The sequence below is a fragment of the Sinocyclocheilus grahami genome, unplaced genomic scaffold, assembly GCF_001515645.1.
Source record: "Sinocyclocheilus grahami isolate Dianchi unplaced genomic scaffold, SAMN03320097.WGS_v1.1 scaffold1479.1, whole genome shotgun sequence".
NCBI classification, from domain to species: Eukaryota; Metazoa; Chordata; class Actinopteri; order Cypriniformes; family Cyprinidae; genus Sinocyclocheilus; species Sinocyclocheilus grahami.
Window position 1 is genome coordinate 392,724 of NW_015506658.1, and position 12,496 is coordinate 405,219.

Sequence of the window (12,496 nt, forward strand, 5' to 3'; positions counted from 1 at the left end):
CTCTGTTGGAGGGCAATCTGGCATTCGGCTCCTTGTCAGCCCCAGAGCAACGCCTGGATATCAACTGCTTTGAGATAATGGTACTTTTCCTGGCCCAAAAAACCTTCTTGCCAGCATTAAAAGGGCACCACGTCCTGGTCCGGTCAGACATCATGACAGAGGTAGGCAGGGTAGTCACGTTCCCGTTACAGGATGGTTCAGCGCCTCTTATTTAGGGCACAGATCAAACTCCTTTCGCTAAGAGCGGTTCTTGTGCCGGGCAGTCTGGGAAGTCTGGCGCAGACATGCTGTCCAGAGGCAATGTAGCTCCGGAAGAATGGACACTACATCCTCAAATGGTTCAAGAGATTTGGTCTTTCTTCGGTAGGGCAGAGATTGACTTTTTCGCCTCAGAAGACAACTCTCACTGTCCAACTTCTTTCTCAATGCTGTGAGATGCCCTGGCTCATGATTGACCCAGCGCTCACCTGTATGCCTTCTCCCCAATTACCCTGCTTCCTCGGGTCATCAAGAGGGTCAGGGAAGTCAAATGCTCAGTCCTCCTGGTGGCCCCACTCTGGAGGAACCAGACATGGTTCCCTGAATTAGTGCAGCTGTCAGCAGCAGCCCCATGGCTGATAACCATTGAGGAAGGATATTATCTTGCAGATGAAGGGCATGATTTGGCACCCCCAACCAGACTTGTGGAGCCTTCATGTCTGCTCCCAGCGAGAGTAAGCAACAACAATTTAGAGGCTTGAGCATCATTTACAAGACGCCTTTATGCCCTTAAATGGTCAGTCTTCCATGACTGGTGTTCAACACGAAGCCTGTATCCAATTTCTTGTGACGTGTCCCACGTGCTGACTTTCTTGCAATATTTTCTGGACAACGGGCACACCCCTTTCACACTCAAAGTTTATATGGCGTCTATAGTCGGGGGAAGTCGTGGCCTAATGGTTAGAGAGTCGGACTCGTAACCCAAAGGTTGCGGGTTCGAGTCTCGTACCGGCAGGGAGCTGGCAATAATCGGCCGTCTTTCATATTGTTGACCATCCCTTTCACACGTTTGTGGGTGGAGCTAGTGTAAATAGCATCTGCCAACAAGGCGGGCTATTTGCACTTAGTGTAAGTAGACACTCCGTATGTGTGAAACCATAGACTGTATAAAAACATGGACGTAGTGTCCGTGACGTCACCCGTCGGTTTCCAAAGAGCGTTTTTGAAGTCTAAAGTAGTCGGAGACGGCCGTCACCATCTTGGCAGCATACTCCCGGATAATCAAAAATGGCCAGAGGCGGGAGCTGGTTGCTGAAACCACGCCCACCTAGCTCGACGGTGGTGACAGCAGCGGCAATCCACCTGTCACTCAAGTGGCCACGCCCTTAAATATGCAGAACTTTAAGGCTTAATATGATTTAAACGAACGAGTTATAAAAACATTCACCCCCCCTCACAGTTGTCATGAAGAGCAAAATAAGCTTTAAAGACCAAAACCACTTTTTGTACCAGGCTGTAAACATATTTTTTTCTGCTGTAAAGTTGGCCATTTTAACATGGGGAGTCTATGGGACTGACTCCCTTTTGGAGCCAGACTCTAGCGGCAAGTCTATGAATTGCAGTTTTAGTCACTTCCGTGTTGGTTTCACGAGAGAGACCGGAAGGTTGCCGCTTGTGTGAAACAGGCATTTGGCATTTTGCACACATTTGTTCTGCACCTTGTGACTTTATTCTGACTTATTTCAATAATTTTTTTTTTATTACTAAGGTATATTCTGTTCTAATTTAATTCTGCAAATTAATTTTTTATTGCTTTTTGGTGCATCGATGTTGCGCTGTACTTAGAGGGTGCTCGCACAGGCAATTTAGCCGTTTTAATTTGATTTTGAAGTGAAATGCAAATCCTGTCTGCTGTGTGGCCTTTCTTCACCCCACCACACACCATCCCACCCCTCCTCACACACACTTGACAAATCGAATTCGACCCCCTGTCTATCCTTAGTCAGGGACACCCATATAATTTACTCACCATCATGTTGTTTCAAACTGGCATTACTTATTTCCTTCTGTGGAACACAAAAGAAGTTATCCATATAATTTTGAAAAATTTGATAAAAAAAGTGGTCAGTAAGCACCAATACTGTTTGGTCACCAGCTTTCTTCAATTAGGGGAAGATTAAGAATTTGAAATGGCCTACTATGTGGTTGTGTCTTGAAGTTATTGTTAATTATGCTTACATAAGCTCCTGGAGAAATGGTACTGCTATCAGTATTTATCAATATTTCTGTACTAGACCCAGTCAGGAGAGTTCAGACTAGAGTGATTGTGTTTATTTGTTTAAAGCCAAAATGATCAAAATAACTTAAATGCTTATTACTTCAACAGGGAAAAACAAGCACTGTGCAAAAGCAGGAGTCAGTTCAGATCACTATCTACAACAGAAAAGATTGGAAAAATGAATAATCTATTTCACAAATTGCATCTTGAAGGCAGATACGGTAATCTGAGAGCTGCAGATGTTCTTCAGATAACCAAACATTCATTACAGTCTTGTGAATCTTGTGCTGAAGAGGAGTTGATTCAGACTTTCATACAAAAACTACTGATGATGAACTACAGAGCAAGAAATATTAGCGTTGAGGAGATTAATGAACAGGATCATATTCCGCAAAGATACAATGACTCATCTGATGATGAGAGTGATATTTTCAATGAAATGTCTATCTCTAACAAAGGAACAAGCAAATCTGATCTCATCCACCCGATGGATGTTCAGATGGCAGTGTTTTATTGTGCTGATGGTTTCCTGAAGCAGCTGATGGTGACTAAACTGTCCCAGTGTCAGTACGCTCTGCCTCTGCTTGTTCCTGATCCATTCACACGGCAGATTGAGTTTCCTCTCTGGACATTCAGACAAATCAACAAGAGCTGGAAGATGAGAAACACCAAAAATGAGATTATCACTCAAACGCAGCCGATCTACAAGGCAGAAACTCCAATGGTGTGTTTCTTCAGGTTTGGCTCTGTGTCTTCATCCAAGTCTCAGCTGATGAATGATCTGATCAATGAGAAACACAACACGTTCTTCCACAGGAACTGCCCAGGCAGCAGCACATCCAGAGTCCTGATGGATGGAGTGGTGGAGATCGCCTGGTTCTGGCCCTCTGGAAAGGATACGGACAAATTCACTGACTGTGTTGCGTTCTGTAATCTACACGGTGATGCAGGAGACCATGAGAAACAGCTGCAGATCCTCACTGAAATGGCCTCAGTCAATGTTGTTCTTCTACCAAAACTGGACAGGAACGACAAACATTCAGCAAAGATACAAAACCTGTACAAGGACAGAAAGCCACTCATTTGCCTTTTAACTGAAGATGAATCTACTGTAATTCAGACAAAGAAAGGAAAATACAAGATTGGCCTAAAAGACAGAAATCACCCAGATGTCTCTAAAGAATTAAAAAAAAACTATAAATGATTGCATCTCAGAATCATCTTGCACTTTCAGACTTGAAGATGTGTCGTCCAAACACTCAGATATCAGAGTAGATGAGGAAGATGATGGTGACTGCAGGAGAGGAAGAGAAGCAGCACAGCAGATGATGAGTTTACTGAAGAAGAAAGATCTGACAAAAATCAAAGAATCATTTATGCCTCATCAGGGGAAACTGTGGCATCAGTGGAGTCAGAAGAACAAAGAACTACATCGACCTCAAGGAGATAAACTAGAAAAGGAAATAAATAGAAAGAAAACAAAAATGATGAAAATCCGTGAACAGCAACATGATTTTGACATCAGTGAGTTTATGGAGTTCTTTATTAAAGAAATGAACTCAGATTCTGCAAATAAGATGTTTTTTCTTAAATGGCTCAGAATCCTCTTGGATGAATATACATCAGCTGACCTTTATGCCCTACATCAAAAGTATAATGAAAAATGGTCAACAGGTTTAGAATGTGAAGAGAACAAGGAAAAATCTGAGCAAAACAAAACTAAACAATCAGAACTTGAGAGACTATCTGAGGATCTTCAAGCTGCAGCCTTTGGTTTGGAGCACATCATGAGGGAAATCGGACAAATCTATGAATCATGTGAATCAGTGAAGAAGAACAAGAAAGACTTGAAAGACTTCTCTTCTCTCCCGAGTCTTGCAGCAGAGATGATGATCTCTGGATCTCCACTGGAGCTGATGGATGGAGATGCTTCTCATGTTCCTGTGATCTGGATCTCTGCTGTTCTAGATCAACTCGTCCAGAAACTGGGAGACCAGAGAGTCTTTGTGCTGTCAGTTTTAGGGATTCAGAGCTCTGGGAAATCCACCATGCTGAACGCCATGTTTGGACTCCAGTTTGCCGTCAGTGCTGGCAGGTGCACCAGAGGAGCTTTCATGCAGCTGGTCAGAGTGTCAGACGAGATGAAAACACAACTGAACTTTGACTATATTCTGGTTGTTGACACTGAGGGTCTTCGTGCTCCAGAACTGGCTGGACGATCAACTAGAGATCATGACAATGAATTGGCCACATTTGTTGTAGGTCTTGCAAATCTGACATTGATCAACATCTCTGGTGAAAACCCATCTGAGATGCAGGACATTCTTCAGATTGTTGTTCAAGCCTTCATGAGGATGAAGAAGGTCAGACTGAATCCCAGCTGTGTGTTTGTGCATCAGAACGTTTCAGACATCACAGCTAGAGAGAAAAACATGGAGGGAAGGAGACGACTGCAGGAGAAACTTGATGAGATGACAAAACTCGCTGCTGTGGAGGAAGTCTGTGATGATGAATGTTTCAGTGATATCATTAGATTTGATGTTCAGAATGATGTGAAGTATTTTCCTCATCTCTGGGAGGGCAGTCCACCCATGGCACCTACAAACCCAAACTACTGTGAGAACATTCAAGAACTAAAGGAAACTATCATGTCTAATGCCTCCAAATCACATGGAATAATGCTAAAAGACATAAAAGATCGTATTAAAGATCTCTGGGAGGCTTTACTGAATGAAGGGTTCGTTTTCAGTTTCAGAAATTCTCTGGAGATTTCAGTCTACAGGAAACTGGAGACTGAATGCAGCAAATGGTCCTGGAGACTTCGCAAAGCCATGTTGGAAACTGAGAACAAACTACACAACAAAATAGAAAATGAAGTAATTCATGAGGTTGAAGAAACTGATCTTCAAAGAGAACTGAAGAAGACAAGTGAAGAAGTAGAGAAATCAATGTCAGAGTTCTTTGAGAAAGAAAAGGATAAAGATATAATGATTCAGTGGAAAACATCATTTGAGATTAAAATCAAAGAGATTCAGGAAAACATTGTGAGAGAAACAAAGAGAAAATTAAATGAGATTCTTCAGCAGCGAGACCTGAAGAAAAAGATTGATGCTCAGAGGACACATCATATGAACACTCTCTATGAAAAGAGCAAAGAACTTGCCTTAACACTCAAAGACAAAACAAATGATGACGAAACACTGAAGAAAGCGTTTTATTTGTTTTGGGAACACAGTGTGAAGAAGATCATCACAGACACTCCTATAATCAAAGACATTGACACAATGAGGGATGTGAAAAGACTTCTTAATGACATTCATCAGGGAATTCTCCCTGTTGATCTCTGGAAAGAAGGCAGCGAATACAATGATATTTTCCCTGTGCTCAGTTACTCGGAATATGTTATTTTCAGAAAGTCTGCACAAAGAGTTAAAGAACCACATGGATTTGCTGAAACTCTGTCTCCAGATGATGAAGCTCAGATAAGATCATTAGTCACAGATGTTGCTCAGCAAACAAACAAAATGATTCAGTCATTTAATATTTCAAAGATGGGCTACAACATCAGCTACATTCAACAACTCATAGATTACATCAGGAAGAGAGTAACAGAACATCAGGAAGAATCAGCAAAATATGTCTTCAAGAAAGAGTTCTTCATTAATTTGTTTTTTTCACTCTGTAAAAGAACAAACACAATGATCACAGAACAACACAGACTGTCCAGGGACAGAAATGATCCTGTAATATATTTGGAGAAGAAGAGAGAAGAGTTCTATAGTATTTTCCAGAAACACTGTCATGGAGCAACATCAGCTGCTATTTTTGGTGAGATCATCTGTCAGAAACTTAAAGAGTCCATTGAGCAAAGTGTCTACAAGAAGACTGCCAGAGATCTGACAGATGAAATGAGATCAAACTGTGAATCTCTGAATGGAAACAGATCAAATCTGGAGAAACACATCCTGAAGACACTGGCAGATGAGGATAATTTTGACAAATACATGAACTACATTCATAAACCCAGAATTAAATGAGATTCTTCAGCAGCAAGACCTGAAGAAAAAGATTGATGCTCAGAGGACACATCATATGAACACTCTCTATGAAAAGAGCAAAGAACTTGCCTTAACACTCAAAGACAAAACAGATGAGGAAACACTGAAGAAAGAGTTTGATTTGTTTTGGGAACAGAGTATGAAGAAGATCATCACAGACACTCCTATAATCAAAGACATTGATGTATTGAGAGATGTAAAAATTGTCCTCAGTGACCTCTGTAAAAGTACCCGTTTAGGTCACTGGAATGACAGCAGGGACATTTTTACTGTGCAGAATTATTCTGAATATGTTATTTTCAGAAAGTCCACAAAAAAAAGTGAGTTTAGGGAGGTCAAAGAAACACCCACCTATGCTCAAACTCTGTCTCCAGAAGATGAAGCCCAAATAAGATCATTAGTTGCAAATGTTGTCCAGCAGACAGATAAAATGATTCAGTCATTTAATATTTCAATGATGGGCTACAACATCAGCTACATTCAACAACTCACAGATTACATCAAGGAAATAGTAACAGAACATCAAGAAGGGCCAGTGAAATATAAGTTCAAAAATGAATTCTTCATTGATTTGGTTCTTTCCATTTGTAAGAGAGCAAACAAGATGATCACTGACCAATACAGACTGTTTCGAGAAGCCAATGATCCTGTAATATATGTTGAGAAGAAGAGAGAAGAGTATTTCAGTATTTACATGAAATATTGTCATAGAGCAACTTCAGCTGCCATTTTTGGTGAAATCATCTGTCAGAAACTTAAAGAGCCCATTGAGCAGAGCGTCTACAAGAAGACTGCCAGAGATCTGGCAGATGAAATGAGATCAAACTGTGAATCGCTGAATGGAAACAGATCAAATCTGGAGAAACACATCCTGAAGACACTGGCAGATGAGGAGAATTTTAACAAATACATGAACTACATTCATAAACCCAGAAATCACTTCAAGAGTTTCATCAGAGATGAAGTCAGTCGGTACATCACTGATAAGTTCAGTGTCAGTGTTTTACCCAAGATGGAGGAGAACATTAACCTCCTGCAGCAGAAGATCATGAAAGCAGCTCATGAATCTACTGAACATGTTCAAGTGAAGAGAGGAGATGTTGGTTTGTGGTTGAAGAGTTTCACACAGCAGCTCTCAGATGTGCTGATCTTCTCTGAAAAAGACCTCAGTGGAGTTAAACATGATGGTGTTGATGTGAAACTCCTAGAAGATGTGATGAGACAAGATCTTCCCGCTATAATTTCTGTCATCAGATGCAGATTCAACACAAAGACATTTCCAGTAAAGCTGGACTATAAATTCAGACCAGATGAGCTTCTGATTGACCACTTCTGTCAGTGCTGTTGGGTTCAGTGTCCGTTCTGTAAAGCCATCTGCACCAACACCATAGAAAACCATGATGGAGATCACAGTGTTCCTTTCCACAGAGTGGATGGATTAAATGGCATTCATTTCAGGTATACAACTAACTTGGGTGTTTGGATCTGCACAACATCAGTAGCAAGCAGCAATCGATCATTTTATCCCAATGCCTCAGAAAATGTAGTCCCCTGGAGAGAATACAGAAGAGCAGGAGGAGTTCTTGCGAAGTGGAGCATCACTCCTGACCTCTCTGAACTGCCCTACTGGAAGTGGTTTGTGTGCAGATTCCAAAAAGATTTGGAAAAATACTACAATAAAACATTTGAAGGCAGTGGTGAGATTCCAGATGAATGGAGAAAATACACAAAACAGGAAACTGTTGAGAGTTTGGATAAATACATTTAACTGAACAAATTCCTTTTTAGGTCTTCTCAAGAAATCTGCAATCTTCTAAATTTCAGCTTACAGAATACATGCGAGAGAAGTTTAAAAATGTATTTAGTGATACAAAACAGTAAATGTTTCTTATACCAAAATGAAAATGGTAAATTCCAAGCATTGCTGTTCTTGCTGGAGGACATTTTTTGTGGGTGCCACAAGTCAAAAAAATATTTGAACAATTTGTTATGGTTGGGTAATTGGTTAACCGTCCACATTCTTACAGAAATATTTGTGTAGTAATCACTTCTGAATGTGGATTTTTATTTCCTGATGACACATAATCATGTAAATAAGCTGCTCTCCTGAAAACTGAATGACTGATCAAAAGAGTTTTGAATGATTCATAGCAGTTTAAAAAGCATAAGAACTTTTATCTCAACATGAAAAACGTGCAGCAGTTCAAAACGAATCATAATTACACATTTGTAGAAAGAGAACATAAACTAAACGCTAAATGTCAGCGTATCACTATACTTATTTCTTAATTACTTCACATTTCTTTCATTATTGCCAACTAGAAAACAGATAGAGGAAGTATGCAGCTGGAGTCACATTGCATAGGTAAAAACCTGTTTCTGTGTGTTTTGTCTGACAACATTGGTGCAGGCATCTGTATTATTTACAAATATGTTGAAAGTGTAAATATAGTATCCTTTCTGATGTAAATCTGCACACTGTCCTCTGTCGGCGAGACTGTAGAACTGCAGTTACACATGCTGTAGTTCTTAACATTATCAATTACATGTATCTGAATACATTAAGTTCACAGTTATACATCTGTGGAGTTTACGTGGGTCAGGATTATGACTATATAGCCATATTTAAGTATTTGAGTAAATATTAAACATATGTTTTTATGATATCTTTAAACATTTTGGATACTGTAACAGTTTTCTCTCTTACAAATATGCTCAAATATTGTCACAAAAATGTTTAATTGACTACCAACATAGCTATACAAAGTATGATATGTCTGTTATTCTCTATTCTCTGTTCCAATTTTGAACCCAATACTTCACTACATGATTGATGCTGAATCTGATGAAACTGATCTTCGAAAATGATGTTGCATGTTTTTATTCTGACTATTACCGTACCATCACTTAGTATCAATAGCCTCATGTTATTTTGTAAACTTTGAAAAGTCACTGATATAAATTTTCTAAATCGTTTAGTATCTTGAAGCATTCTGTAGCATACATGCATTACAAACGGAGGCATAAATGCTTAGGCTATACAAATACATGTACGTCACATGCGCCCAGAGAGATTGTTTTCACAGATGTGATGCAAACTTTGCTGTTTTCAGCTGATATTCTGCTTTCTATCAGAATTAATAAATTGCTGCACTTAAACATGTCTAATGTGAGTGATTTTTACACTGAATGACATCCAGGAAGTTTTCAAAACTTAACTGGAACATCCCACTATAATGACGACATCAGTGGTAAGAAGTCATTTATTTTCTGAGGTGCATCTCAATAAATTAGAATTTCATGGAAAAGTTAATTTATTTCAGTAGTTCAACTCAAATTGTGAAACTCGTGTATTAAATAAATTCAATGTACACAGACTGAAGTAGCTTAAGTCTTTGGTTCTTTTAATTGTGATGATTGTGGCTCACATTTAACAAAAACACACCAATTCACTATCCCAACAAATTAGAATACTTCATAAGACCAATAAAAAAAACATTATGAACTTTTCTACGACATTCTAATTTATTGAGATGCACCTGTATGTTCAAAAATATTTAAAACATTAATCTTATCAAATTTTTTATACATTTGAAATTTTGTGGTGTAAATGCATTTATGGTACCTCAGCTTCATTAAACCGTCTGCATAAATGCATCTAATGCCACTTCAGATGCAGCTTCTGTTTCCTCTGCAGTGAAAAGATGGAGTTTGTTAATAGTATGTATAGTGTAATGTGAACATTAAAATTTGCAAAAATAAATTACGCCACTGCTCACAAAGAGAAGTATGAACACCGATGACAACAGAGTTGGACTGTCCAAAAAGTTAGTGGTATAAATTGTGGCTTTTTACTTGAAGCAGATGTTTTTTCCCTTTATTTTGTGCCCCCAGACCCCCCTACAAGGTTTATATTCCAAACTATGTCACCTTTTTGACCTCATGTGTGTTTGCAGGTATGGACCCAGAATCCCTCCATCAGCGTGATGTCACTGCAGGTGGCACAATGGCAAAATGGCAAACGCTCAAAAACTCCTCCACATAATCCTCCATACTTTTGTGGTCTGGTATTCTGTCACAATCCGGTTCAGAAGATGATGAAGAAGAAAAAGGTTCAAATAAACGTGGTGTTACATTGCTTTCTTGCATGTGGATTATGTGAGTTTGTTTCATTAAAGACCCTTTTGTTTTTGGAAACCTATTTGATACAAGTCTTGTTTTTTTTTTGGTTTGTCTTAAGAAGCTTTGATCTTCTACAGCAATAACCCCAGACGATGTACTGAAGCGGTACAATAAAGTTTTTCATGCCTTCAAAAAAGAAGGGAGCATCAGTAAGGCATGCACCAAAGTTGGGGTTGACTGAAATACACTCACATTAACAGCTGTTGTGGCTGAAATACAGCTTGTTGATCCAGAGTTTTACCGAAGCATCCTGAAGTTCACAGCCAAGGAGGAGAAGCTCTTCAACTCAGATCTGCCATAGAAAATGCCAAAAAAAAGAGCATAAACTACTACCAATAGCATATAAGTTGAGATAAAAAGACAAAAAATCTCCAAGCTTACAAAACAAACAAAATTATGTTTAGATGTTGTTTTAAGGTAAATTTTGTAATTCACGTCAGTTCACGTTGGATTTAATTCACACTAGCCGGGTTTCCATCCAAAGTTGCGAATTTAACTTGTGCGCAAAACTGGAATATCGCATAAAACATTTGCGAACAAGCATCGTTTCCATCCAACAAGTCAAAGAGAACAAAATCGTCACTTCCTGATAAACTGGCACTATAAATCACTAAGAAAAGTAGGAGAATATAATAATTTTCATATATAATAAATTACTTGTGCTTCAGAGCGAGCAGACTAAACGCAATGAATGCGGTCATTGCTTTCGGAGGTGGATGCCGCTGTTTGGGAATGCAGTCGTGTAAGACATTTCAGGGAGGCAATTATACAGAAATACTTTGATGACAGACTTTGCTCGTGCATTTCCGAATGACCAAAATAACATTTCAGATGCTGTGGAATGAGATCAATCCGCTGGTTAGTCAGGTTATGCCGTCCCATAGCACGAAGTCACATGACTTTTTTGATGCGCTTGGAGGAATTTATTCGCAAAATGCATTTCCATCTCCCATTATTCGCATTAACCATTTTTCGCACAAGTCAAAAACCACCTCAAGCGACCGTAAAAACTTTTTTGCAAACTAAGGCATTTTTATTCGAAATTCAGCGTTTCCATCTCTCGATTCTGATGTGATACTTCAAAATGCAAGCATAAAAGCAAGGTGATGGAAACCCAGCTACTGAGTTCCCAATTTTGGTTGATGATATACAATTTAGTTGTACAAGCTTTTTTACTTATTTGATAATGTATAATGTATTTCATTTACAACAATGTCAGTATGTTAAAAGCATATTTAGATTCACAATAACAGAGTTTTTCTATTTTAGGTCTTTATTTTTATTTTAGGCAGTCTAAAGGACTGTATGCTCTTTTAGTGGTAACCCAACTGCAGGTATACTTTCTTTAGAATCTGTTACACTGTTGAGTGTAATGTGTTAATAAACATTGTTTAGTTTTACTGCATTTTTCTCTTTTATTGCAGTCCTCTATACTTTACTTACTGAGAAACAATCAAGGTTTAATACTTGGGCATTTCATTAACATGTAACATTTCACAATGTAAGTGGGAAGTTCCTATGAAATTATCGTGTAACGACACTGATGGCACACAACAATGAGCCTAACAATTACACTTTATATTAAGTGGTGTTGGATTACAAATTTAAGAATCTGTTTAAAATATGCTGATACTATATTCTGACATAGCATCACATGAAAAACTAAGGTGAAGTACATTGTATTTAGCATTTAAGGTAAATTACATCAGACAAATGATTATCTTAAACAAAGTATAGCAAGAGGTTCCTGTCTGTTCCGGTTTCTCTTATTGTTAGTCAAATTAACCAAATTACTAAGAAAGTCACCTTTTGTTTGTAATGGCTCTTGGTGCCTCCGCCCCAGTCTTTGAGTAGTTATGCTGATTGGATTAGCACCTATGCATTTGAATGACACTGTTATGCTGATGAGATCAGGGCTGGAGAAATTCCGGTAACGGGCTGATTCCTGTATTGCATTTGCATGCTTTGTTTAGATTGTCGCCACCTCTACTGAATGAAT

The 12,496-nt window shown here is 38.8% G+C and overlaps 1 protein-coding gene across 1 annotated transcript; it reads left to right on the plus strand.

The window, feature by feature from the left end:
• Positions 1–2,435: 2,435 nt before the first annotated feature.
• On the plus strand, positions 2,436–8,083 carry LOC107570576 (interferon-induced very large GTPase 1-like). Its single transcript, XM_016256808.1, is given in 3 exon segments — positions 2,436–3,443; positions 3,445–5,637; positions 6,593–8,083. Coding segments are annotated over 3 exon segments (4,692 nt in total).
• Positions 8,084–12,496: the final 4,413 nt, after the last annotated feature.